A 27,678-nucleotide genomic window follows, 5' to 3' on the forward strand; every position below is an offset into this window, starting at 1 on the left:
TGTATTTAAAACTGTAATTCGATTTTATTTCATGATATGTGCACTTTTCCTCGGCTTCCTACCTTGGAAGGCAGGATGGGAAAATCAGGGTACCAAAAATAAACACAACGGTTCATTCCACTCTCGGATCAAAACGCCGAGTATTTCTTTCCTCCGATTTGGAAGGGTCCCAAGAGGCCGTTGTATAAAACGATAAGGAACAACGGGGTGAGCTCTCTAACTCGGGGGGGTCCTCAAACCTGCCAGCTTTAAGACTTGTGGACTTCAACTTCCAGGATTCTCCAGCCGCCTTTGAGAGACTCTGGGTGGGTTTTTTCCCCCTTGGTTCAAAATATCCATCCATGCGCAAAGTTCATGATTCAAGATCTGGGAAACTGGTCATAAGAAACAAGAAGGAATGGTCATCTCTCATCAAGGCTCCATTTTCAGTTGATATAACAACTTTATTATTTTATTTTATTTTATTTTAACTTTACTTTACTTTACTTTTTTTATTTATTTATTTTATTTCATTTCATTTTTTTATTTTGTCTCCTTGTTTGTTTGTTTATTTATTTATTTATTCAAATACATATTGGTAGTATACATAGATATAATGCTGTTTATATACATGATATTGGTACCAATAAGAGGAAAAGATTAGGACAGGGGACAGAAGGCACTCTCGTGCACTTATGCACGCCCCTTACTGACCTCTTAGGAATCGGAAGAGGTCAACAGTGGACAATCTAAGGGTAAAGTTTTGGAGCTTAGGTGATGATACTACAGAGTCAAGTAGTGAGTTCCAGGCATCAACTACTCGGTTACTTAAAGTTGTATTTCCCACAGTCGAGTTTGGAATGGTTTACTTTAAGTTTGCATCTACAGTGGAACCCCGACATAAGAGCTGCTCTACTTAAGAGCAACTCGAGATAAGAGCTGGGAGGGGAGAGATATTTTTGTTCTACTTACAAGCCCAAATTCGAGATACAAGCGCCAAGGAGCTGTCTCCTGAAGCCAAACGCTAACTTCCGCGTTCGGCTTCAGGAGACAGCTGCGAAGCGGCGCGCATGTTTTAAAAGGTTGCAGCCGGCCTGGGGGGCTCGGGGGGGTGCTTGCAGCTTTCTTTCTTGCTCTTTTTCTTTCTCTCTTTTACCTTCCCTTCCTCTATTTCTTCTTTTCTTTCTCCTTCCCACCTTCTTCCCTCCCTCCCTCCCTTCACTCATTCCTCTCTTACTCTCCCCTTTCATAAGTTTCCTTGCTTCCTTCCTCTGTTCCTGTCCCTTCCCCCTTTCTTTCTTTCTTTCTTTCTTTCTTTCTTTCTTTCTTGCTCTTTTTCTTTCTCTCTTTTACCTTCCCTTCCTCTATTTCTTCTTTTCTTTCTCCTTCCCACCTTCTTCCCTCCCTCCCTCCCTTCACTCATTCCTCTCTTACTCTCCCCTTTCATAAGTTTCCTTGCTTCCTTCCTCTGTTCCTGTCCCTTCCCTCTTTCTTTCCTTCCTTCCTTCCCACCCTCCGTCCATTCATTCACCCATTCCTCTCTTGATCGCTTAAAGCCGGTCCCTGGTGCAAAAAGGGTTGGGGACCTCTGTCCTACAGGATTGGGTGGCAGAGAAGTTGAACATATGTAAATTTAAAAGTTTAAGAAAGTTTACAAGTTAAGTGAAAGAAACTTCATTATTCATTTATATGTACATGTACATTTCTTCATTAAAAACATGTCTTTCTGCATAATTTAGACTAACTTTGTGAGTTTTTTGAGGGCTGGAACCAATTAAAATTATTTACATTAATTCCTATGGGGAAAAGTCGTTCGAGATAAGAGCTGCTCGACTTAAGAGCCCAGGTCCGGAACGAATTAAACTCGTATCTCGAGGTACCACTGTACTGTGTGCTGTTGTAGTTGAAGCTGAAGTAGTTATTGACAGGAAGGACATTTTAGTAGATGATTTTATGGGCCGTGCTTAGGTCATATTTAAGGTGACGTAGTTCTAAGCTTTCTAAACCTGGGATTGTAAGTCTAGTTGCGTAGGGTATTCTGTTGCGAGTGGAGGAGTGGATGGATCTTCTTGTAAAGTATCTCTGGACATTTTCTAGAGTCTTTATGTCCGAAATGCGGTGTGGGTTTCAGACAGATGAGCTGTATTCAAGGATGGGTCTAGCAAATGTTTTGTATGCTTTGATTAGCAGTTTGAGATTACTGGAGCAGAAGCTACGTAGGATTAGATTAACAACTCTTGAAGCCTTTTTGGCGATGTTGTTGCAGGGGGCTTTGGCACTTAAGTCATTTGACATGAGTATCCCAAGGTCTTTTATGGACTGAGGGCTGTCTGCAAGGTCTATGTAGCAGAAGCTACATAGAATTAGCTTAACAACTCTTGAAGCCTGGTAAGAACCACAGTGACCCACTCAACGACAGTGGTGAGAAAGGTCGTAAAATGGGGCAAAACCCACTTAAGAACTGTTTTGCTTAGCAAGGGAAATGTTGAGGCTAAATTGTGGTCCTAAGCTAAGAACTGACTGTCCTATTGGATACAATTTTTGGGGGCATCAGGGATTCTTCTCAGACCTAAATGAAGGAGCATCTTCCCTTTAGGAATGCCTGACGTTGCCCCCCAGTTTCCTTCAGGAGCCCCTGGGTTTGGCTTAATTTGGGGGTCGGGGTGGAGAAGGACAAGTTACCTTTCCTCTGTCGGCAGGGGAAACGGCTCATCTTCTGCAGATCATGGTGATTCGGTCAAACCACCTTTCCAGCGGGGTCCCTGAAATGGAGTCTTGATAAGTGACGTTCTCCACAATCTCCGAGGCCACCACGGAAAGGATGGAAGGCTTTGTTTCCATGGACATAAGGTTCATCACTAGGAGTGGAGGAAAGAGGAAGAGGAGGACAAATGGTGGTGGAGGAGAAAAAGGGGAAGGAAAAAGAGAAAGAGAAGGAGAAAGGGAGGGAGAAAGGGAAGAAGGAGAAAGAGAAGGAGCAGGGGAAAGGGAAAGGGGAGGGGGAAAAGAAGGAATAAGAAAAGGAGAAAGAAAGAGAAGAAGAAGGGGAAGGAAAAAGAGAAAGAGAAGGAGAAAGGGAGGGAGAAAGGGAAGAAGGAGAAAGAGAAGGAGCAGGGGAAAGGGAAAGGGGAGGGGGAAAAGAAGGAATAAGAAAAGGAGAAAGAAAGAGAAGAAGGGGAAAGGGAAATAGAAGGGGAAGTAAAAGTAAAAGGAGAGTGAGAAGGAGAAAGGAAGGACAAGGAAAGGGGGAAAGAGAATGAGAAGGAAAAGGAGAATAAGAAATGGTAGTAAAAGGAGAAGGAGAAGAAACAAGGAAAGGGGAAGGGGTAGGAGGAAAACAAGGAGAATAAAACGGAGAAAGAGAAGGGGAAAGGGAGGGAGAAAGAGAAGAAGAGAGAAAAGAAGGAAAAAGAAAGAGAAGGAAAAGAAGAAATGGAAGAGAAAAAGGAGGAGGAAAGGGAGGAAGTTATCTCCCATTATTATCCATGAAGAAAGTGGATTTAATTATTACCTCCTCAGAGACGGATCCGGATCCCTCTGGGATGTCATCTAAGTTGACTAAGCCCACCAGAAAGTCCCCTGAGACCTCTTTTTCTCCAACCCACTGTTACCTTCAGAAAGAAGTCAGGGGAAAAAACCCCACAATCATCTCACAAATGGCCAAGAACCTCTCGTCCCTGTTACCTTTTTTCCTCACCTGTAGCAATGGCGGTGACCGTTGATTTGTGCTTTGTCTCCTGGGCAATGATTTCTGCAGAAGAAACAACAGAGAACGTTGCCGGCCACAAAAACTTTAATAATAATAATAATAATAATAATAATAATAATAACAACAACAACAACAACAACAACAACAACACACCAGACATCCTGATCGTGGAGAAAAAGAAAGTATGGATCATTGACATCGCAATCCCAGGGGACAGCAGAATTGAGGGGAAGCAGCTGGAGAAATTAGTGAAATACAAAGATCTAAAAATCGAGCTGCAACGACTCTGGCATAAGCCAGTGAAAGTGGTCCCAGTGGTCCTTGGCATGCTGGGCGCAGGGCCAAAGGATCTCAGCGGACATTTGAAAACCATTGGAATTGACAAAATCTCCATCTGTCAATTGCAAAAGGCCCCTTTACTGGGATCGGCAAACAGTCCTACGTGCTTGGGAAGTGCCCGACTTGTGATAAAATACGAAATCCAGCATAGTGATCTCATTTGCTGTGTTGTACTGACATAATAATAATAATAATAATAATAATAATAACAACAACAACAACAACCACCACAACTGCAACAACAACAACAGAGTTGGAAGGGACCTTGGAGGTCTTCTAGTCCAACCCTAGACAAATGGTTATCTAATATCTTAAAAACTTCTAGTGTCAAGTCTGTGAAGGCCAAGCCACGTTTATGAAGCGAAGGTGGACATTAGACCCATGTTTCTCAACTTCTTAAGCAACTTAATGATGTGTGGACTTCGGCTCCCAGAATTCCCCAGCCAGCTTCCGCTGTAAATTTTGCATTCCTTCAGACAGATAGCGTAGCTGCAGCCGTGTTTTGAAATGGCGTCTATAAGTGATGTACGTTACAAGCAACGTGTTGTCATTGAATTTCTCACTGCAGAGAAAGAAACTGTTGGGAACATTCACAAATGTTTTTGTACAGTTTATGCAGAATCTATAGTCGACAGAAGTACGGTTAGTCGCGGAAGACATTTTGAGGATGACAAAGAGGTGATTCGCACAGGGCAGAAATGGCTTCGTTTACCAGAACAAGGAGGGGTACCGACAGGGCGTACACACCCTTGTGTCTCGCTGGAGAAAGGCATCAGTAAGCGATGCAAATGTAAGAAATAAAATTCAATCACTCTATAAAGAATGAAAAATGTAACCCAGGGACAAAGCAAATGAAGGATACAAAATGGATTCTTCCCTGGTGAAGGTTTTTTTTTCTTTTGTATGGTGATGATACACTTTATGCTTTCTGTTTGTTTTTTGTAAAATTCTAAAAAAATCAATAAAAATATATTTTTTTTAAAAAAAAGAGAAAGGCCACCGAACGGGACGGAGATTACATGTAAAAATAAGGAGTGTGGAAGAAACATCATTCTTTCTTGTGTGTAAATTTCATTGTGTTCAATAAATAATTGTTGAAGAAAAAAAATGTGGTGCGTTACTTGGGCGACCCAAGTATTTGTCATTGTTTGTGTAACTTTATATGTACCGTAAATATTTAATCATTATATTTTTTAAAGAAATAAAATAGTTATTTTTATATCATTTCTGTACATCTAACTCTTTAGTCTAGGGCAGTGATGGCGAAACTATGGCATGGGTGCCATAGCTGGCACGTGGAGCCATATCAGCTGGCACATGAACCACTGTCCGAACTCAGCTCCAATGTGCATGCGTGTGCCGGCCAGCTGATTTTTGGCTCACATAGAGGCCCTGGGAGGGCGTTTTTGTCTTCCAGAGAGCCTCCAGGGGAATGGGGGAGTGCCTTGTTACCCTCCCCTGGTTCCAGGGAAGCCTTTGAAGCCTGGGGAAGGCAAAACACAAGCCTACTTGTCTCACCAGAAGTTGGGAAACAGGTCATTTCTGGCCTGTTTTGTGTGGAAAAAAAGGTTTGCCATCACTGGTCTAGGTACATGTTACTAACCTAAGGCTGCCTCTGTGCCTACCTAAGAGCTTGACAGCCGCCTCATGCAAAGACGGCCGGGGGTTATCGAGGAACGCAAACGCCTGGTCCATGAAGATGCTTTCTCCTTGGTCCCGATACCGTCTCAACTAGCAATTCAAAAGGAGAAGAGGTTGTGAGCGATGGGGCGTCTTCTCCAATCCTGGAGGTCTTTAAGAAGAGATTGGATCACCATTTCCCCAAACTATGGTATGTTAGTATTATGTACATAACTAGTTGGGTTTGACAATATATAGAAAAAACCAGCAATATATGCTTGCATGTATTAGAGCACTATTGCTTTAAGAGCTAATGTTACGGATTGCCACAAGAGGGAGCCAGAGGTGTGATTCTTTCTCAGCTCTTCTCTGCTACAGTGGTAGCTCTACCTAAGAATGCCTCTACTTATGAACTTTTCTAGATAAGAACTGGGCGTTCAAGATTTTTTTGCCTCTTGTCAAGAACCATTTTCCACTTACAAACCCGAGCCTCCGAAACTGTAACCGGAAAAGGCAGGGACAAGCCTCCGTGGGGCCTCTCTAGGAATCTCCTGAGAGGAAACAGGGCTGGAAAGGTGGGAAGAAGCCTCCGTGGGGCCTCTCTAGGAATCTCCTGGGAGGAAACAGGGCTGGAAAGGTGGGAAGAAGCCTCCGTGGGGCCTCTCTAGGAATCTCCTGGGAGGAAACAGGGCCTCCACCCTCCCTGTGGTTTCCCCAACCGCACACATTATTTGCTTTTACATTGATTCCTATGGGGAAAATGGCTTCTTCTTGCAAACTTTTCTACTTAAAAGCCTGGTCACGAAACGAATTAAGTTCATAAGTAGAGGTACCACTGTATTCTGTGAGAATGTTTCATTCATTCAGATCTAGGATGTGTTCTTTGAGTGTTCCCTTTGTTTTTTTGAGCAGTATAGTATGGTATATGTATAGAGATTTATTGATTGATGTAACTGTGTATGTCTAGGATTGTTCTTGAGTAAGGTATTTGCCAAAGTAAATAATATTTTATATACTGAATGTACCTGAATTGTATTACAGCCGCCCCGAGTCCTCAGAAAGGGGTGGCATACAAATCTAATAAATTATTATTATTTAATTATTATTACTGAATTATTACTAGTATCTCTGGGCTATCAGATGGATATCTGCAAACCCTCCATGTTTCCTCTCTGTACGTGTAACTTTGACTACTCAGGGATTACTCTGTACACTCCTGAAGATGTATGTATTTTTTTTATATATTGGGGTTTCCTGTTTTTTAGACTTTTTAGACTTTTTAAAATGTATATTGTTATTGTTATTTTAGATTCTAACTATTTAGATTTGTCATTGTATATTGTTTTTATTATTGCTGTGAGCCGCCCCAAGTCTACGGAGAGGGGCAGCAAACAAATCTAATAAATAATAATAATAATAAAAGATAGTAGGGTTTCCTGCCTGAGTAGAGGGGTGGGCTAGAAGACCTCCAAAGTCCCATCTATCCCTGCTATTCAATTATTCTGTCATTCAAATACAGATAATGGCCACCGGTGTTTATTTAAGAAGGTCGCAGCATCTTAATTCGATTGGATTTGCAACCTTCTAAGCCAAACTTGCTTCGACACCGCACAATTTAATTAAGAGCTTCCGTGATTCGATTAACGACTGCGGCAAGCAGGTCGCAAAATGGGACAGGACTCTCTTAACAACAATCTTGCTTATCCACGGGAAGTTTGGGCTCAGTGGAGGTTTGTAAGTCGTATGCTCTGGAGGGATTCTCGGTGTCGTTGCTGGTTTCCGGGGGCCCAGCGACAGGCGCAAAACTCACCAACCCGGTGGAGTAATTCCAGGGGTCACTTTCAGGGAGGGAAAATTGAAGGAAGGACTTCAGAAACTTGTCCATCCTCTTTAGAGCCACCCAGCACGCCTGCAGAATGGAGGGAGGGAGGAAGAGGTCTGATTTAGGAGCTGTGGCTAAAGTGGTTCACACAGGGGGTCAAACGGGATTTCACAGGGTTGGGTTTGACATTGGGGGGGGGCAGAAGGCATGGCCTGTGGGTGTTTGTGGGTGTGTTGGGAGGAGGGGTGAACACCTGTGCTGGCCAAAGGCTAAGGCAAGGATTCCCTCAGACCCTCCCTCCCTCTCATTGTATTCCATCCTCCCTCCCTCCTTCCTTTCCTTCTAATCTTCTCCCTCCCTTTTCTTTCCTTCTTCCATCTCGATCCTCCCTCCCTCCCTCCCTCTGTTCCTTCTTACCCTCCCTCTCTTCCTTCCTTCTCCATCTCAATCCTTCCTTCCTTTCTCCCTCCTTCCCTCTGTTCCTTCTTACCCTCCCTCTCTTCCTTCCTTCTCCATCTCGATCCTTCCTTCCTTTCTCCCTCCCTCCCTCCCTCTGTTCCTTCTTACCCTCCCTCTCTTCCTTCCTTCTCCATCTCGATCCTTCCTTCCTTCCTTCTTACCTTCGCTCTCTGCTTTCCTTCTCCATCTCAATCCTTCCTCCTTCCTCCCTTCCTCCATCTCTCCCTCCCTTCTTACTCGCCCTCCCTTCCTCTTTCCCCCACTTTGCTGCCTCCCTCACCCTCCTCATCCCTTCTTCTATCATCCCTGTGAAGGGGGCAGCCACCCTGGCTGGCAGGCAGGGCGTTGGGAGAGCGCCTGGGCGCGTCTGGAAAGCTGCAGCGCCTTTTCAAGGCAGCACAAGGAAGGAAGTCGGTTGGTTCCTCCTTTGGACCGAGTTTGCCAAACACAGTTCAAAAAATCGGGACTTTTTTAAAACGCTGCAGGATGCGGGACAAATTACTAAAAAGTGGGACTGTTGGGTCACCTTACTTTAGGAGGAAAGGCCCACAGCCACTCAATCTTGTTTGTTTGTTTGTTTGTTTGTTTTGTCCAATAAAATCAGGTAGAATGTATTAAAGGGGGAATAGAGGAGAAAATAAAGGAGTGAAATATAACTATGAGAGAATAGCAGAAAAAGATATAGGCATAGAAGAGAAGATATAGGAGAGACAATAGGACAGGGGTCGGTAGGCACTCTGGTGCACTTATGTACGCTCCTTTCTCCTTGTTTAGTTTCCACCCACTGCTTCTCGTTCTACCCTCAGGTGCCTTGGAGAATATGTGGACTCCCTCCTCTTTGTGGCAACCCCTAAGATATTGGAAGACTGCTATCCTGTCTCCCCTGGTCCTTCTTTCCATCAAACTATCCATGTCCAGTTCCTGCAACTGTTCTTCATATGTTTTAGCCTCCATTTATCCCCTAATCCTCTTTGTGGCTCTTCTCTACACTCTTTCTAGAGTCCCAACGTCCTTTTTGCATCGTGGTGACCAAAACTGGATGCCGTATTCCAAGTGTGGCCTTCCCAAGGCCTTATAAAGTGGCATTAACCCTTTGTGTGACCTTGATTCTCTCCCTCTGTTGATGCAGCCTTTTGGATCTTCCCAGGTTTTCACACCAGGCTGATTGGCTTGTAATTTCTTGGCTCTGTTTCTCAAAGAAACCTAGTCAATGGGCGTGGCACACTGGGTTGACTCAACGGCGATGGGTGACATGAGAGCAGCCTTCCAGTATCTCAGGGGTGGCCACAAAGAAGAGGGAGTCAAGCCATTCTCCAAAGCACCTGAGGGCAGAACAAGAAGCAATGGGTGGAAACTAAACAAGGAGAGAAGCAGGCGGGAACCAAGGCTACAGGGAGGCCTTTAAAAGCTTGAAAAGTTTGTATTGCTAACAACAAAGAAAATAAAAGGTGCCGAAATGTTCCTGTGACTCGTCCCTTCTTTCGCACCCAAATCCAACAGGTTTAATTCCTAGTTCTGGAAGGGACCTCAAAGGTCATCTGTCCAACCCTGCCAACCCATCTAGCACTGATGACATAACCTAGTAAGGTAGAAACATAGAAACGGAGAAGATGGACGGCAGAAAAAGACCTCCTGGTCCATCTAGTCTGCCCTTCTACTATTTCCTGTATTTTATCTTAGGATGGATCTTGACAGGGTTTGTAATTTGTAATGGGGGGGGCATGGGGGGGGCAAAAGACGTCCTACCTGGGAGACCAGGCTGCTCTCATCATGCAGGTGGATCAAGAGCGGTATCAAACTCTGCATGGCGACGTCTCTCATCTCGTCCTTGTTTCTCCTCTTCACCAGGTCGAAGACGCCGGAGAAGGCGAGCACAGCGACTAACCTCACTTTGTTGGAAGCCTGTAGGAGCGGGAGGCGTTTATACAGCCGGTCCTCGACTTATGACCACAGCATTTATCTTACGAAGAGAGACAGTTGGGGAAAAAATGGAGTTTCCCCCTCCCCCACCCATTTTACAACATAGAAGATTGACGGCAGATAAAGACCTCCTGGTCCATCTCGTCTGCCCTTATACTATTTCCTGTATTTCATCTTAGGATGGATATATGTTTGTCCCAGGCATGTTTATATTCAGTGACTGTGGATTGACCAATCACGTCTGCTGGAAGTTTGTTCCAAGCATCTACTACTCTTTCAGTAAAATAATATTTTCTCATGTTGCTTTTGATCTTTCCCCCAACTAACTTCAGATTGTCCCCCTTGTTCTTGACTTTCCCATTAAAAACACTTCCCTCCTGAACCCTATTTAACCCTTTCACATATTTAAATGTTTCGATCATGTCCCCCCTTTCCCTTCTGTCCTCCTGACTATACAGGTTGAGTCAATGAAGTCTTTCCTGATAATTTTTATGCTTAAGAGCTTCCACCATTTTTGTAGCCCGTCTTTGGACCCATTCAATTTTGTCAATATCTTTTTGTAGATGAGGTCTCCAGAACTGGACACAATATTATTCCAAATGGGGTCTCACCAGTGCTTTATACAGCGGGATCACAGTCTCCCTCGTCCTGCTTGTTAGACCTCTAGCTATGCAGCCAAGCATCCTACTTGCTTTTCCTACCACCCGACCACACTGTTCACCCATTTTGAGACTGTCGGAAATCACGACCCCTAAATCCTTCTCTTCTGAAGTTTTTGCTAACACAGAACTACCAATACAATACTCGGATAGAGGATTCCTTTTCCCCAAGTGCATTATTTTACATTGGGAAACATTAATCTGCAGTTTCCATTGCTTTGACCAGCTTCCTGGGATATCCAGGACTAATCTTTGCTTTCTTATCTTTGAATCCCAAGGGCCAATCAGGTCCCACAGAGATGACCTTCTCCGGGTCCCGTCAACTAAACAATGTCGTCTGGCAGGACCTAGGGGAAGAGCCTTCTCTGTGGCGGCCCCGGCCCTCTGGAATCAACTCCCCCCAGAGATTCGAATTGCCCCCACCCTCCTAGCCTTCCGCAAGATGTTGAAGACCCATTTATGCTGCCAGGCATGGGGAGATTAATTCTCTCCCCCCCATTTCTGGTTTTATCATCTGAGAGTGGTGTGACTGTGTAGAACTGATTGTTTTTTAGTAATAATGGGGTTTTTAATTTAGTCTTTATATTGGAGTTGTATTTTATTGTATTATTATTGCTGTTGTGAGCTTCTCCGAGTCCTCGGAGTGGGGCGGCATACAAATCTAATAAATTATTATTATTATTATTTCTGACTTTATGGACTGATGCCGTATAATTCACAAGAAAAGACCGATTTAAGCTTTGTTTTTGTGTGAACACTATTCAGCCAGTTTATGAGTCATGGCTAATCTATTTATTTATTTGTTTGTTTGTTTATTTGTTTATTTATTTTGTCCAGTACATAATACACATTGAAGAGAGAGATATGTAATAATATAAGCAAAGAAAAGAATAGAAGAAAAGATATAAAAGTATAGGTGAACATATTTGAAAGGAAGAAAAGATAAATGAGATAAGGAGAGACAATTGGACAGGGGACGGAAGGCACACTGGTGCACTTATGTACGCCCCTTACTGACCTCCTGGAGAGGTCAACCGTAGATAATCCAAGGGTAAAGTGTTGGGGGTTTGGGGATGACACTATGGAGTCCGGTAATGAGTTCCACGCTTCGACAACTCGGTTGCTGAAGTCATATTTTTTACAGTCAAGTTTGGAGTGGTTAATATTAATCTTGAATCTGTTGCGTGCTCTTGTGTTGTTGCGATTGAAGCTGAAGTAGTCATTGACAGGTAGAACGTTGCAGCATATGATCTTGTGGGCAATACTTAGATCGTGTTTTAGGCGACGTAGTTCTAAGCTTTCTAGACCCAGGATTGATAGTCTGGATTTGAACAAACTATGTATGTCTGCTCTATTTTCTCTGGTCTGCAGCTGGGGGCAGAACACCATCTCTGCTCGCGACCCTGACAAATCACAATTGTCGTAAGGATGAACCAATTGCCGAGCATCTGAATTTTGATCGCGTGGCCATGGGGAGGCTGCAACAGTTGTTGTTAAGTGTGCGACCGTAGTAAGTCCCTTTTGTCCAGTAGCATAACTTCGAACCGCCACTAAACAAAAATTGGCTTTAAGTCTTGTAACTCAGAAAGTCACAATATCGTTTCAAAGTGCTAAGCGTTTGCAAGATCTTTTGATCTCCAATTTGGCAGGATTATTGAGGTCCATAAAAAAATGTTTGTTGTGGTGAATACCTTTGTGTTAAACTTTAACAACTTCAGGAGCAAGTCAACCATTGCGAAGGTCATTTTATTTTATTTTATGGATTTTATAAATTATAGCAAGGTATGCCAAGGCTTCAACCCGATTTATTTAATTTAGGTTAAAAGGCAACGACCCCAAACTTACCGCCTCGACTTACAACCATTCCATTTAGTGGCCATTCTGTCGTCAGGCATGGGGGAATTGAAATTTTCCCTTCCCCCTAGGCTTATAGAAGTTATACATGGTATGCTTGTATGTATGAGTGGTTCTTTAAATTGGGGTTTTTTAGATTGTTTTTAATATTAGATTTGTTTACATTGTCTTTTTATATTGTTGTTAGCTGCCCTGAGTCTTCGGAGAGGGGTGGCATACAAATCTAACAAACAAACAAACAAATAAATAAATAATTCAAAATTGTTCTAGTCCAACTCCCTGCTTAGGCAGAAAACATCAAACATGCTGAGGAAATAAACAAGAATCTGGACCACAACACCATGGAAGTCATTTTTCCCCTTTGACCCCAAATCCTGCACCCTTTGGTAGGTGGACATGTCTACATCGGTCCAACTTACATCGTCAACAAGAGGGAGTATTTTACTAGCCACATCCAAAGCCACGGCGTTCGCTTCCTCCTGGGTCAAATTCTTCAGGAGGCACGGAAGGAGCTTGAGGGCCTTCACGTTGACATTTCGATTGACATCTTTCAACTTGGCCAAGACGTCTGGCAAGGTGGGCACCAATCTTATCATCTGGAAGGCGGAAAAAGAATGTGTCAGGAACCCGTCAGCTAAGGAAGAGGGTTGAGAGAAAAATACAAGGGTGCAGGTGGAAACCCCCCTAACTTACTTTTACCCGGGCTCGGAAATTAGGGTAATTTAGGTTTGTTTTGGGATGAGGCGTCTGCAGAATGTAGGCCAGGGAATCAAACAGCCCTCCTTGAAAAAGTCTGTAGAGATGCCATGTGGGGGCTGGACTAGATGACCTTTAGATGTTCTGTCCCAATGATGAGCCCCCAAAGAAATGGGCCCACCCACATGGAGTTGACAAGTTTTAAGCATTTAATTTCTAATAGTTTACTAGCAAAAATTTTAACCGTATAAAATGTATAAACATGTTCTGTCGGGCTCTCTGGTAGAATCCTCCCGAAAATTCACAGGTACAAATTTCAGACACACACACGTTTGAAAATTCAAAACAATGTTCTTTATAATGAAAATTCACTTAAACCAAGCCCTCTTTTGGTATAGCCAAGAGCACTCGTCTCCAAACAAACTGGTAATTGGTACAAGTCCCTTATCAGTTCTGAGATACTTAGCTTGCAGCTGTGAGGCAATTCACAGTCCTTCTTTCACAAAGTGAAACACACTTTGCTCTGGTTTAGTTTCAACGCGGGGAAAAATCAGCACACAAAAGGTCAAAGTCAGTAAAGCAGTCACGAAACACAACGATCAGATAATCCTCCACAATGGCCAAACCCACAGGCTGATCTTTATAGCAGCCTCACTAATGACCACAGCCCCACCCAACCACAGGTGGCCTCCTTTTCTTTGATAATAATCTCTCAGTTGTTGTTGCCTATGCATCGCTCTCCGCATGCGTGGCTGTATCATTAACTCTTGTTCTGAATCCAAGGAGGAGCTAGATAAGTGATCTCCTTCTGAGCTGTCTGCCACACTCTCCTCCACCCTGTCACTCATGTCTTCTTGGTCAGAGGAGCCTTCATCAGCAGATTCCACCAGGGGCAAAACAGGCCTGCAGCATGTGGATGTCTCCCCCACATCCACAGTCCTTGGGGCAGGAGCTGGGCCAGAGCTAACCACAACAAAATAAAAGCAAGATTTCAGTCCAGTTCTGTAGCAGCTGTTAATTAAAGACTCGGCACCAAAAGCCAAAACTCCCCAAATATTTTTGTTTGATCCAGTCTCTAATTAACATGACTCACGCTGAATTGGCAGGAAGCCTGAAGACACGGTTTTCAATTTCTTAATTTGTAAATCACAAAAATAGTTTACAAGCACTATCCCACCGTCCAGCATTCATATTCGAATGTTGACTTCCTTAATCACTTGTCACGAGACTCACCCTTAAGTAGCCAAAAGGCGTGGCCAAGTATTCTAGAGATCTATTCATGCCGAGACCTTCTCCTGCTCATTCACTCCTGCCTTCTAACACTCTGCGTACTCCGACATCAAGAAGAGGTTCTTCTTTTTCTCCTGAGTCACTCATGGGCACCTCTGGAGGTGCTAGAGACCCTGGTTGGCTTTTAAACTCTGACTCCATATCCTCTCCGCCCTCCTTGCTCGGGTGCCAAGTACACTGGACTAGGATACCAAAACACACCCTTCTCTCAATCTTTCTCATAGTTGCTGCTATTGAGTGCGGTTTTACCCAGTTTCTATGTACAGTAATACCTCGTCTTACGAACCTAATTGGTTCCAGGGGGAGGTTCGTAAGACGAAAAGTTCATAAGACGAAACATTGTTTCCCATAGGAAACAATGTAAAATCTATTAATCCGTGCAACAACAAAAAAAACCCCGCAAAAAAACGCCGCCGCCCGGCTGTCACCTTTTGAAACAACTGGGGGTGCTGCCCAGCGGCCTCCCGAACCCGAACTTTTGCCGAACTTCTGGGTTCGGCATTTGGGAGGCCGCTGGGAAGCCCTGCCGCCCAGCTGTCACCTTTTAAAACAGCCGGGGGGCTTCTCGGCGGCCTCCCGAACGCCAAACCCGGAAGTTCGGGTTTAGCGTTCGGGTTCAGGAGGATGCTGGGAAGCCCCCCAGCTGTTTCAAAAAGCGACAGACGGTTGGCGGGGCTTCTCGGCAGCGGCGGCGGCGGGTTCATAAGAAGAAAAAAGTTTGTAAGAAGAGGCAAAATTTTTCTGAACCCTGGGTTCGTATCTTGGGTTGTTCGTAAGACAAGGGGTTCGTATCATGAGGTACCACTGTATATCTTTGATTTTTCTTACCTAGGGGGAGGATTTTACTTTTCTCTGCATTGAATTTCATTTTATCTGATTGGGCCCAGTTTTCAAATCTGTCACAATTCATCAGGATCCTGAGCCTGTCCTCTGGAGTATTAGCTATACCGCCAGCTTGGTATCATCTACAAATTTGGTTAGTTTCCCTTTTATTCCCTCATCTAGTTTGTTTATGAAGATACTAAAGAGTACTGGGTCTAGGAGGGAACCTTGTGCTACCCTGATGCTTACTTCTCTCCATATAGACTTAGATCCATTGAAGATTACTCATTACTGCTCAACTGTCAGGCCAGGCAGAACATTAATGGCGACTAATTAACAGTTTGGCTTTTGCAAGAAAAGACTCCCTTTAAGTTTGTGTGTGTGTGTGTGTGTGTGTGTGACTTCTACTAGTTATTAATAGTTGGTTATTGATGAAAAGTACGTTTGAACAAACGGTGTGTCTTGCTATCTGCTTGGCTAGGGCCGAAGACCCTGGTCTAGAGAGTTCTCTGATCTCTTGATCCTCCGGAATGTGAATCCCTCCCTCCTGGGACTCCACATCCCATTCCCCCGGACCTTCTCTGGGTGAGTGCTGAGGGAGAGCAGACCGTCCATGGCCAGAGATCGGAGCAGGAACTGGGTGGCGTTCAGCTGCTTGCGGAGATACTGGATGATGACTTCTTCTAGCTCCGCCTTAAAGCTCATCTGCTGAAGGAGCTGGAACAGGAAAAGCAAAGATGGCCCGGCCTGTTTCCCCAACGTTTGGAAGGCTGCATCGAGGTCCTGCATCGCCCTTTCTAAAGCTTGAACCGAATAATAGCGGTGGCAGGCCAAAGTCCCTAACTCAAACGATGGCTTCGGCCTGACAAGTTCTAAAGCTTGAACCGAATAATAGCGGTGGCAGGCCAAAGTCGCTAACTCAAACGATGGCTTCAGCCTGACAGGGTCTAAAGCTTGAACCGAATAACAGCGGTGGCAGGCCAAAGTCTCTAACTTAAACGATGGCTTCAGCCTGACAGGTTCTAAAGCTTGAACTGAATAATAGCGGTGGCAGGCCAAAGTCCCTAACTCAAACGATGGCTTCGGCCTGACAAGTTCTAAAGCTTGAACCGAATAATAGCGGTGGCAGGCCAAAGTCGCTAACTCAAACAATGGCTTCGGCCTGACAAGTTCTAAAGCTTGAACCGAATAATAGCGGTGGCAGGCCAAAGTCTCTAACTTAAACGATGGCTTCGGCCTGACAAGTTCTAAAGCTTGAACCGAATAATAGCGGTGGCAGGCCAAAGTCCCTAACTCAAACGATGGCTTCGGCCTGACAAGTTCTAAAGCTTGAACCGAATAATAGCGGTGGCAGGCCAAAGTCGCTAACTCAAACAATGGCTTCGGCCTGACAAGTTCTAAAGCTTGAACCGAATAATAGCGGTGGCAGGCCAAAGTCTCTAACTTAAACGATGGCTTCGGCCCGACAGGTTCTAAAGCTTGAACTGAATAATAGCGGTGGCAGGCCAAAGTCGCTAACTCAAACGATGGCTTCAGCCTGACAGGGTCTAAAGCTTGAACCGAATAACAGCAGTGGCGGGCCAAAGTCGCTAACTCAAACGATGGCTTCAGCCTGACAGGGTCTAAAGCTTGAACCGAATAACAGCGGTGGCGGGCCAAAGTCGCTAACTCAAACGATGGCTTCGGCCTGACAGGGTCTAAAGCTTGAACTGAATAACAGCAGTGGTGGGCCAAAGTCACAAACTCAAACGATGGCTTCGGCCTGACAAGTTCTAAAGCTTGAACCGAATAATAGCGGTGGCAGGCCAAAGTCACTAACTCAAACGATGGCTTCGGCCTGACAAGTTCTAAAGCTTGAACCGAATAATAGCGGTGGCAGGCCAAAGTCCCTAACTCAAACGATGGCTTCGGCCTGACAAGTTCTAAAGCTTGAACCGAATAATAGCGGTGGCAGGCCAAAGTCCCTAACTCAAACGATGGCTTCGGACTGACAAGTTCTAAAGCTTGAACCGAATAATAGCGGTGGCAGGCCAAAGTCTCTAACTCAAACGATGGCTTCGGCCTGACAGGTTCTAAAGCTTGAACCGAATAACAGAGGCTTCTGGTAGGGTGGAGCCTCCCACCACTGGCACTACCGGTTCTAAGAACCGGTCCAAACCAGGAGCAACCTACCGCTCTTCTGGCAAAATGCAAAGCTTACCTCCACCAAAAACGTCATTGCGATGATATGCACGGTGGTTTCCTTGCTGTCCAAAATCGACATGAGATAAGGCAGCATGTGCTCACACCCCTCATTTCGTACGACGGCTCTGTGGTAGGGAAAGAGAAATATGGACTACAAGGAAATGGGATCTCCAGGGGGGAACAGAGGTTGGGCATCACACATAAAGATCGGACAAAACGTCAATCCTGCCACCATTGCAGAGTTGGTCTCTGGATCCTGTCAGCCAAACAATGTCGCTGGCAGGGACACGAGGCAAGGCCTTCTCTGTGGTGGCTCCAGCTCTGGAACCTGCTTCCTCAGGAGATCCATACCCTCCCCACACTACTGGCCTTCTACAAAGCTGTTAAAACTTGGCTCTTCTGGCAGGCCTGAGGCCATTGATCGAATGTGATACTGTCCAGTCTCTGTTTGAAGACCTCCAGTGAAGGTGAGCCTACCACCTCCTGTGGCAAGCTGTTCCACCGGTTTATCACCCGTACCGTTAGAAAGTTTTTTCTGATATCTCATCTAAATCTACTCCCTTGTAGTTTCATCCCATTGTTTCCAGTCCTTCCCTGTGCTAATGAGAACACTGCTGCTCTGTGACAGCCCTTCAGATATTGGTAGACAGCTATCGAGTCTCCTCTCAGTCTTCTCCTTTGCAGACTAAACATCCCAAGATCCTTTAACTGTTCCTCATAGGACGTGGTTTCCACACCACTCACCATCCTTGCAACTCTTCTTTGAACTTGCTCTAGTTTATCAATGTCCTTTTAAAATTGGGCCCCCCAGAACTGAACACAGTATTCCAAGTGTGGTCGTACCAAAGTACTGTAGAGTACTTCACGTGAGCGAGATTCTATGATCCTCTTGATACATCCCAGGATTGTGTTGGCCTTTTTTGCATCTGCTTCACACTGTTGACTCATGTTTAATCTGGGATCTACCAATACGCCCAGGTCCTTCTCACCTGCGCTGCTGCTCAGACACATTCCTCCCATTCCATATGTGCTGTTTTCATTATTTTTGCCCAGATGTAGGATCTTGCATTTTTCTCTGTTAAATACCATTCTGTTAGTTTTAGCTTCAATCTTGTCTAGATCTATCTTGCTTAGTATTAGCAACACCGCCTAGCTATCCTGAACAACAGGAAGTGAACTTCCTATAATCTTCTCCACTATCCTCACCACTCTCTGTAGGGACTTTCTATCTGAAAAAGAGGTGCTTTCCTCATCCGACGCAGGAAGTGGAGATACTGGTTTGCACACTACCCTAGGGATGACGCCTGGGAAGACCCGTTCAGATTATTAATTATCTGCACCCCCAGATACCTAATATGGTTGACCACCTCTACAGCCTCATCCTTTGATCCTGAATGGAATAGGACCATGTTGGTTGTGGCATGTGGAGAAGAGACCTGGCGCATGGATTCCTTGAGAGTCAGACACACCTAAATGACTAACATCATCATTATCAGGAATCAAAATCTGGAGGCTTACTTGGCAAAAACGGTGAGTCCTTTCTGGTGTGTGGCCAGGTGACACAGGAGCTCGGATCCTCTCCGTTTATTCATAATCAGGGCTTGGTCTCCACTGCTCACACGTCGGATGAGGGTCTGTAAGGTTGTTATAGCTGCCCTAGAAGTAGAGGAACCCCGGTCAGTGGTTTCTTTCATTGGACCAAGAACATCATCATAATCAAACCAGGGGTAGAACATCATCAAACATGGGGGAGGATGTTCCATGTGACTTCATTTGAGTAAATTAAGCCATGATTGGTATTGGAGCTCATCCTGGCTTCCACCAGGTGGTGAGACTAAATGAACAGGGTTTTTCAACTTTAAGATATGTAGACTTCAATTCCCAGAGTTCCTTGTAAAGGGGCGTGCATAAGTGCACCACCGTGCCTTCCGTCCCCTGTCCTAATGTTTCTATTTTACTATATAAACATTGTTATATCTTTGTATACCACCAATACATATGTGACAAAACAATAAAATAAAAAATAAAATAAATATTATCCTGTAGCGGGAAGCCAGTGAAAGAGAATGAGCAGTGCCAAGGTCAGTAGACCATCGACTGGCGTTGTGGGGAAGGTTAGAGATTGTTGTGGTTAGCTCTGGCCCAGCTCCTGCCCCAAGCAATGTGGAGGTGGATGTGGGGGAGACATCCACATGCCGCAGGCCTGTTTTGCTTCCAGTAGAATCTGTCTCCTCTGACCAAGGAAGCGTGAGTGACAGGGAAGAGGGGAGTTTGGCAGACAGCCCAGGAGGAGATCAATCATCTGTATCATCCCTGGACTCTGAACAAGAATTAATGACACATCCACACATGCGTAGAGTGATGCATAGGAGACAACAACTAAAGGATTATTACAAGAGAAAATGAGGCCACCTGTGGTTGGGTGGGGCTGCTGTAATTAGTGCTACAGATAAAAGTGCAGCCTGGTGTCTTAGCCTCATGGCAGTTTATCTGATTTTTCATCAAGATCGTGTTTTTTTGCTGTTCAGGATTGTGTGTGTGGACTCTCTGGACTTTAGAATTGGACTCAATTTCCCAGTTATTGGGTGAGCAATTGGATTGCATTTAACTTGTGCCTTGTGTGTACCAGAAAATCCCTTTGACATTTAAAAAGGGAGCTGTTTCTGTTTTTCTGTTTATAAAAACCTTTGGGTTTTCCTTTTATCGTGTGGTGTGTGTCTTCCTGGACTAATTACCCTGTAATTACGGGCGGTTGAAACACGCCGGCAGAAGAGAGATGAGCGTCCTCATTCCGTTTCCCTCCAAGGGCAAAGTGCACACTATAAGACGCTACCTGAATGCTAAGGGCAGGAACGCTGCTGTGATGGGGGCCCAAGATGCTGACTGAAGCACACAAAATTGACAGTCAGTGTCGCCCAGGAATTTCTCAACCGTTTCGAGATTGAAGGCGAGGATTTTCTCAACCGTAGAGTGACAGGAGATGAAACTTGGGCTTGTCACCCTACTCCAGAGAGCAAACATCAATCAATGCAGCGGCGCCATTCTCCTTCGGCCAAAAATGTCAAAACTCAGCAATCGGCAAGAAAAACCTTGGGTCCCCATCACACACAAATCTTGGGCCCCTATTGCAGCAGCGTTCCTGCCCTTCGCATCCAGGTAGCACATTACAGCGCGCACTTCGCACTTGAAAGGAAACGGAATGAGGACGGCCATCTCTAACCTTCCCCACATCGACAGTCGATGATCTACTGACCCCTGGCACTGCTCGCTCTCTTCCACTGGCTTTGCTTCCCGTTACACGATAGTAACACCAACTCCACCCGCGAACATTCCGTGCGAGAGCTACGGGCCTTGCAACCTGCCTTTCTGGATAACCCTTGTAGGATAGCATAGAGCCGGGGCTGGGGAGCCAGCCCACCTGTGATTTCTTTATTTATTTTATTTGTTTGTTTGTTTCATCCAATACACAATAATACACAATGAGGGTTATAGAGGATATAGTCAGGTAGAATGTATTAAAGGGGGAATAGAGGAGAAAGTACAGGAGTGAAATATAACTATGAGAGAATAGCAGAAAAAGATATAGGTATAGAAGAGAAGATATATGAGGTATAGGAGAGACAATAGGACAGGGGACGGTAGGCACTCTGGTGCACTTATGTACGCCCCTTGCTGACCTCTTAGGAGCTTGGTGAGGTCAACCATGGATAGTCTAAGGGTAAAGTGTTGGGGGTTAGGGGATGATACTACAGAGTCCGGTAGTGAATTCCACGCTTTGATAACTCGATTACTAAAGTCGTATTTTTTACAATCAAGTTTGGAGCGGTTAATATTAAGCTTATATCTGTTGTGGGCTCTTGTGTTGTTGTGGTTGAAGCTGAAGTAGTCTTTGACAGGCAGGATGTTGCAGCATATGATCTTGTGGCCAATACTTAGATCATGTTTGAGGCGTCTTAGTTCTGAGCTTTCTAGGCGCAGGATTGTAAGTCTAGTTTTGGCTACTAGTTCTGTCGAACCAGCTTGAACCGGCTGAGTTACCACCTCTGTCCCCTCCAACACTGCCCTCCATGTTGCAAATTTCCCTGTGCAAAATAAAGAACAGAACACCTCAAAGGTATAGGAGGCGTGGGGGTTTTGTCCTGCATGGACGCCCTCCAATAGTAATCGATCTCCTGAGGTTTGATGTGCACCGTGTAAGAGATCTGGCAGAGGAGGGTGATGCAGAGGGTGGGGTACATCACTTTCAGGGCCTCTTTGCAGACGGGAGAGGGGTGCTTCAAGATCTCTTGGAGAGCCGCCGTGGCCTGGAAGGAAGAGAAGAGAAGCTGAGCTGGAGGGAAACCCACCGAGTTTCACACATTTGGCGCCACAACAGGTTAGGTTTAGGTTAGGTTTATTGGATTTATATGCCGCCCCTCTCCGCAAACTCGGGGCGGCTCACAACAATAATAAAAAACAGTACAGTACACAATACCAAATCCAATGCCCACCCATCCAGATTCCAATTGAAATTAATAATCTCATAAAAAAACAGTATATATAAAAAACAGGCACACAGTCAGTCAATCAACAAAACAACATGGGCAAGGGGGAGGTGTTTTAGTTCCCCCATGCTTGACGACAAAGGTGGGTCTTAAGGAGTTTACGAAAGGCAGGGAGGGTGGGGGCAATCCTAATCTCAGGGGGGAGCTGGTTCCAGAGGGTCGGGGCCCCCACAGAGAAGGCTCTTCCCCTGGGTCCCGCCAGACGACATTGTTTAGTCGACGGGACCCGGAGAAGGCCAACTCTGTGGGACCTAACCGGTCGCTGGGATTCGTGCGGCAGGAGGCGGTCCCGAAGATATTCTGGTCCGGTGCCATGAAGGGCTTTATAGGTCATAACCAACACTTTGAATTGTGACCGGAAACTGATCGGCAGCCAATGCAGACTGCGGAGTGTTGGAGTGATATGGGCATACTTGGAGAAGCCCATAATTGCTCTCGCAGCTGCATTCTGCACGATCTGAAGTTTCCGAACACTTTTCAAAGGTAGCCCCATGTAGAGAGCGTTACAGTAGTCGAGCCTCGAGGTGATGAGGGCATGAGTGACTGTGAGCAATGACTCCCGGTCCAAATAGGGCCGCAACTGGCGCACCAGGCGAACCTGGGCAAACGCCCCCCTCGCCACAGCTGAAAGGTGTTTTTCTAATGTGAGCTGTGGATCGAGGAGGACGCCCAAGTTGCGGACCCTCTCTGAGGGGGTCAATAATTCCCCCCCCAGGGTAATGGACGGACAGATAGAATTGTCCTTGGGAGGCAAGACCCACAGCCACTCCGTCTTGTCTGGGTTGAGTTTGAGTTTGTTGACACCCATCCAGGCCCCAACAGCCTCCAGGCACCGGCACATCACTTCCACTGCTTCGTTGACTGGACATGGGGTGGAGATGTACAACTGGGTATCATCGGCATATTGATGATACCTCACCCCATGCCCTTGGATGATCTCACCCAGCGGTTTCATGTAGATATTAAATAGCAGGGGGGAGAGGACCGACCCCTGAGGCACCCCACAAGGGAGAAACCTCGGGGTCGACCTCTGACCCCCCACTAACACCGACTGCGACCGACCGGAGAGGTAGGAGGAGAACCACTGAAGAACAGTGCCTCCCACTCCCAACCCCTCCAGCCGGCGCAGAAGGATACCATGGTCGATGGTATCGAAAGCCGCTGAGAGGTCAAGGAGCACCAGGACAGAGGACAAGCCCCTGTCCCGGGCCCGCCAGAGATCATCCATCAACGCGACCAAAGCAGTTTCCGTGCTGTAGCCGGGCCTGAATCCAGACTGCTGAGGACCTAGATAATCGGCTTCATCCAAGGACCGCTGGAGTTGAAGTGCCACCACCTTCTCGACAACCTTCCCCATGAAGGGAAGGTTGGAGACTGGACGGTAGTTATTAAGCACGGCTGGGTCCAGGGAAGGCTTCTTGAGGAGGGGGCGCACAACCGCCTCCTTATAAAGTGGCGGAAAGGACCCCCTCCCCAAGGAGGCGTTGACAATCTCCTGGACCCAGCTCCGTGTCACCCCTCGACTGGCCGAAACCAGCCAAGAGGGACACGGATCCAGTAAACAGGCGGCGGAACTCACAGCTCCAATGGCCTTGTCCACTTCATCAGGTGTCACCAAGTCAAACTCCTCCCAGACAGATGGACAAAGACGTTTAGCCCCAGTCACCTCGACTGACTCATTGTCAGTCGACTCTGTTTCACAATTGGAGTCGAGGTCTGCTCGGATCCGGGCGATTTTATCAGCGAAAAACGTGTTAAAATCCTCGGCACTACTCTGCAAGGGCTCCCCAACTCCCCTCTGATTAAGAAGGGAGCGGGTTACCCTAAACAGAGCGGCCGGGCGGGATTCCGCTGATGCAATCAAGGCGGCATGATACGCGCATCTTGCCGCCTTGAGCGCCACTTTGTAAGTCTTAATATGAGCTCTTACAAGTGTTCGATCGGATTCGGACTTACTCTTCCTCCATCGCTTCTCCAGACGTCTCTTCTGGCGCTTCAACACCCGGAGCTCCTCGTTGAACCATGGAGCTCTACGGGGTCTAGTGCCGCGGAGAGGTCGCAACGGCGCAATCCGGTCAAGAGCCTCCCCTGCAGCCTTGTTCCAGGCCTCAGCAAGAGACTCTGCCGAACTGTGGACAAGTGTATCTGGAATAACCCCAAGCGCCATCTGGAAGCCTTCTGGATCCATCAGGCGTCTGGGGCGGAACCTCCTAATTGGTTCCGCCTCCCTGCGGGGAAGGATTGGAGCCAGGAAGTTAAGCCGCAGTAGGAAATGATCTGACCACGACAAAGGCAGCACTTCTAAGCCCCTTAATCTCAGATCATTACTCAGTTGCTCAGAGAGGAATATCATATCGGGTGCGTGCCCACCCTCGTGAGTCGGACCCTGAACTACTTGAGTCAGGTCCATGGCTGTCATGGTGGCCATGAACTCCTGTGCCAGTCCAGAGGAACCGCCGAGCGACGGCAGATTGAAGTCCCCCAGGACGATAAGTCCGGGGAACTCCACCGCCAGCCCGGCCACCTCCTCGAGCAGCACAGGCAGGGCTGTTGACACGCAGCTGGGAGGCAGGTACGTGAGTAACAAGCCCACCTGAACCCCTAAGTCCAACTTCACCAGGAGGGACTCGCAACCCGCAACCTCTGGAGCAATGAGCCTACGCAGGCCAAGACTCTCCCTGGCTATAATAGCCACTCCTCCCCCCCTTCCCTGGGGTCGAGGTTGGTGCCATACCCGAAACCCAGCTGGGCAAATTTCAGAGAGAGGAACTCCTCCCTCCGGGCCCAGCCAGGTTTCGGTCACACAAGCCAGGTCGGCCTCCTCATCCAGGATCAGATCCCGGATGAGGAGAGCTTTATTTACCACCGACCTGGCATTGAGTAGCAACAACTTGAGCCCAGGGCCAGAATTACACTCATCACCAGTGCCTTGAGTTAAGCTCATGGAGCCTGAAGAAGGGATCGCTACTAAGCAGCGATTCCTCCTTCCCCTGGAACGGCTAGCTCCATGGCTTCCGCCATACCTGCCTCTCCCCAGCAAGACTGGGATATTTTGACCCTCTGCCACCCCAGAGATAAGTGTCCCCTCCCCTCCTGCCCCTCCAGCGTCAGGTGTGCCAAAAATTCCATTCATGTCATATTCATTCATTCCATACATATTATAATCCCTCCCACCCACTCCATTCCATCTATCACTCCCCTCCCATTCATTTTCATTCACAGTATTCCATTCATTCCAATAATTACTAAAATAGTCCCATTCATTCATGCCATCACTACCATCCTCCCATCCACTTAAAAATCCCCACAATAATTTAATTAAAAAGAGTTAATATAAAACTAATAGTTCATATTATTAAAATATTAATTATTAAAAATATAGATAAATATAAGTAATAAAAATAAATATATAGGTAGAAGATATTTCAACTGGTCAGTTAATTAATCAATTAAGCCAAGTTCATATAGATATCATCCAGTCTAAAAAGGTGAGTCTGAGGGATGTATGATGTTATTAGTAGGACAAACAGTCCTGAGTATAAACTCTGTCCTCTGTCGTCCCAGGTTTTCTCTTTGCCACTGTCGTTGTTATCAGCTTTCTCACCTCCACGACACCCCCGGTCTCTCATGGGTCGCCCCAAATGTCTACCAGTACCTCTGCTGTTATTTGAGAGGTATCTCTGTATCCCCTGGTCTTCAGTTATAGCATCCAGCAGCCACAAGGTTTTCATACTGTCAATTTCAATCTGGCAGTTTCTTTCTCACAATCTCCTTGTTCACTATAATGGCAGACCCTCCTTCTTCCAGGCACTCCAGCACCGAGTATGTCCACCGCAAAGCCCTCCGACGTCAAGCGTGCCCACCATGTAACCACTCGACGTCCAGCGTCTATCCGGTAGATCCCGTTGTTTTTGGGAACGTCCTGCTGTTGTGGGGGACGTTTTCCTCCATCTACTTTCCTCCTCGGCCCATGCACAGTCGGCCCAGCATGCTTGCCCTGAACATTCGCACACTCGCTCGCTCCTTCTCAGACCTCTCCTTTTCCACCTCTGTCCGTGTCAGTATGAGTCAATGCTGGGCGGCAACCCCCACTCTTCTTATCTCTGCCAGCCCCCGGGTTGAGCCTCAATGTAATTGCAACAATACAGCTCACCCCACTGCAGAATGCTCTTAAAAAGTGTGGATTCAGGGCAGAATCAAACCAGCTCGGTCACAATCGCCATTTTCCGAGCCCCAGCTGATCGGGGCTCCCAGCTTTCTCACAGCAGGAAATAAAGAGAAAAGCACTGCCGAGACACAAGGTAACACGATCCTCCGAAACGGGGGAGTCTAATCCTTCTGAACTATCTGTTGTTTTTCAAAATTAACTGAAAAGTTTCCCTATATTTGATCTTAATGCCGTAGTCCAGCGGAGCAGCAGTCTCTTCCCTCCCTCCTGCTACTCAACCGGAACCGGAACCCTGCAGGTCGCGAGGGAAGGAAGAGGGCGGAAGGGCAGCATCCTTTCTGCGCTCTGAGCTTGGTATTTAGCCTTTGTATTTCATTGGTTCCTTTCATAGGTTGTGAGCTGCCCCGAGTCCTCGGAGAGGGGCGGCATATTTATTTTATTTATTTATTTTATTTGTCATACAAATATAGCATTGTATTGTAGTATGTTTAACATAATATGAGTATAAAGTAGAGATAGAAAAGATAAAAAGAGATTAGGACAGGAACGGTAGGCACAAAGGGGCACTTATGCACGCCCCTTACAGACCTCTTAGAAAAGGGGAGAGGTCTATTGTAGATAATAATAATATATTTATTAGATTTGTATGCCGCCCCTTTCCGTGGACATAATAATGATGGTGATGATAATAATGATGGTGATGATAATGATGATGATGATGATGATGATGATGATGATGATAATGATAATGATAATGATAATGATAATAATTAGTGATGATAATAATAATAATAATAATAATAATAATAATAATAATAATAATTAGTGAGAAATTAGTGAAATACGAAAATCTAAAAATCGAGCTGCAACAACTCTGGCATAAGCCCGTGAAAGTGGTCCCAGTGGTACTTGGCACGCTGGGTGCAGGGCCAAAGGATCTCAGTGGACATTTGAAAATCATCAGAATTGACAAAATCTCCATCTGTCAATTGCAAAAGGCCACTTTATTGGGATCGGCAAACATAATTCACCGCTACATCACGCAGTCCTAGGTGCTTGGGAAGCGCCCGACTGGTGATGAAATACAAAATCCAGCATAATGATCTCTTTTGCTGTGTTGTATTGACATAATAATAATAATAATAATAATAATAATAATAATAATAATAATTTATTAGATTTGTATGCCGCCCCTCACCGAGAACTCGGGGCAGCTCACCACAACAATAACAATGTACAAATCCAATATTTAAAAACACAATTTAAAAACCCTTATTAATAAAATAATCTCCGGGGGGAGTTGGTTCCAGAGGGCCGGGGCTGCCACAGAGAAGGCTCTTCCCCTGGCCCCCGCCAGACGACATTGCTTAGTTGACGGGACCCGTAGAAGGCCAACTCTGTGGGACCTAATCGGCCGCTGGGATTTGTGCGGCAGAAGACAGCCCCGGAGGTATTCTGGTCCAATGCCATGTAGGCTGAAGTATAATGTAAGGTTGAAGGTTAATACATAGATAAATAAACAAATGGATGGAGGGAAGGACCAGAAGGTGCCTCCTCCACCAGCCTTGATACTTACAGCCAACGGAGTGACGGTGAGCTTCATCCCAGGCTTG

General features: G+C 46.0%; 1 protein-coding gene across 4 annotated transcripts; it reads right to left on the reverse strand.

Annotated features, from left to right (window-relative positions):
- Nucleotides 1-27,678, reverse strand: LOC139168554 (maestro heat-like repeat-containing protein family member 7). 4 transcript variants are annotated; one of them, XM_070754177.1, is made up of 12 exons: nucleotides 27,642-27,678; nucleotides 21,461-21,657; nucleotides 18,872-19,009; nucleotides 17,370-17,478; nucleotides 15,746-15,886; nucleotides 12,781-12,957; nucleotides 9,675-9,830; nucleotides 7,458-7,556; nucleotides 5,653-5,758; nucleotides 3,677-3,730; nucleotides 2,662-2,837; nucleotides 1-374 (listed from the first exon to the last, which is right to left on the reverse strand). In XM_070754177.1, exons 1-11 carry the CDS (start codon nucleotides 27,666-27,668, stop codon nucleotides 2,689-2,691), a joined length of 1,353 nt encoding a protein of 450 aa, XP_070610278.1. In that variant the 5' UTR covers nucleotides 27,669-27,678; the 3' UTR covers nucleotides 1-374; nucleotides 2,662-2,688. The 4 variants fall into 4 exon arrangements, with proteins under 4 accessions (XP_070610278.1, XP_070610279.1, XP_070610280.1 ...); XM_070754178.1 differs by lacking the exon at nucleotides 27,642-27,678 and adding an exon at nucleotides 25,502-26,358; XM_070754179.1 differs by lacking the exon at nucleotides 15,746-15,886.

This window comes from Erythrolamprus reginae, chromosome 5, assembly GCF_031021105.1.
Source record: "Erythrolamprus reginae isolate rEryReg1 chromosome 5, rEryReg1.hap1, whole genome shotgun sequence".
In the NCBI taxonomy this organism is placed as follows: domain Eukaryota; kingdom Metazoa; phylum Chordata; class Lepidosauria; order Squamata; family Dipsadidae; genus Erythrolamprus; species Erythrolamprus reginae.

What these genes read in the sequence shown, in the direction of transcription:
- LOC139168554 (XM_070754177.1), bottom strand. Translation starts at nt 27,668, where the DNA reads ATGAAGCTCACCGTCACTCCGTTGGCT. An exon ending in ACGCCTCCTATACCTTTGAG is followed by an intron (nt 19,010 to 21,460) that starts GTGTTCTGTTCT and finishes CTCTACTTCTAG; the next exon opens with GGCAGCTATAACAACCTTAC. An exon ending in GGTCACCGCCATTGCTACAG is followed by an intron (nt 2,838 to 3,676) that starts GTGAGGAAAAAA and finishes CTCCACTCCTAG; the next exon opens with TGATGAACCTTATGTCCATG.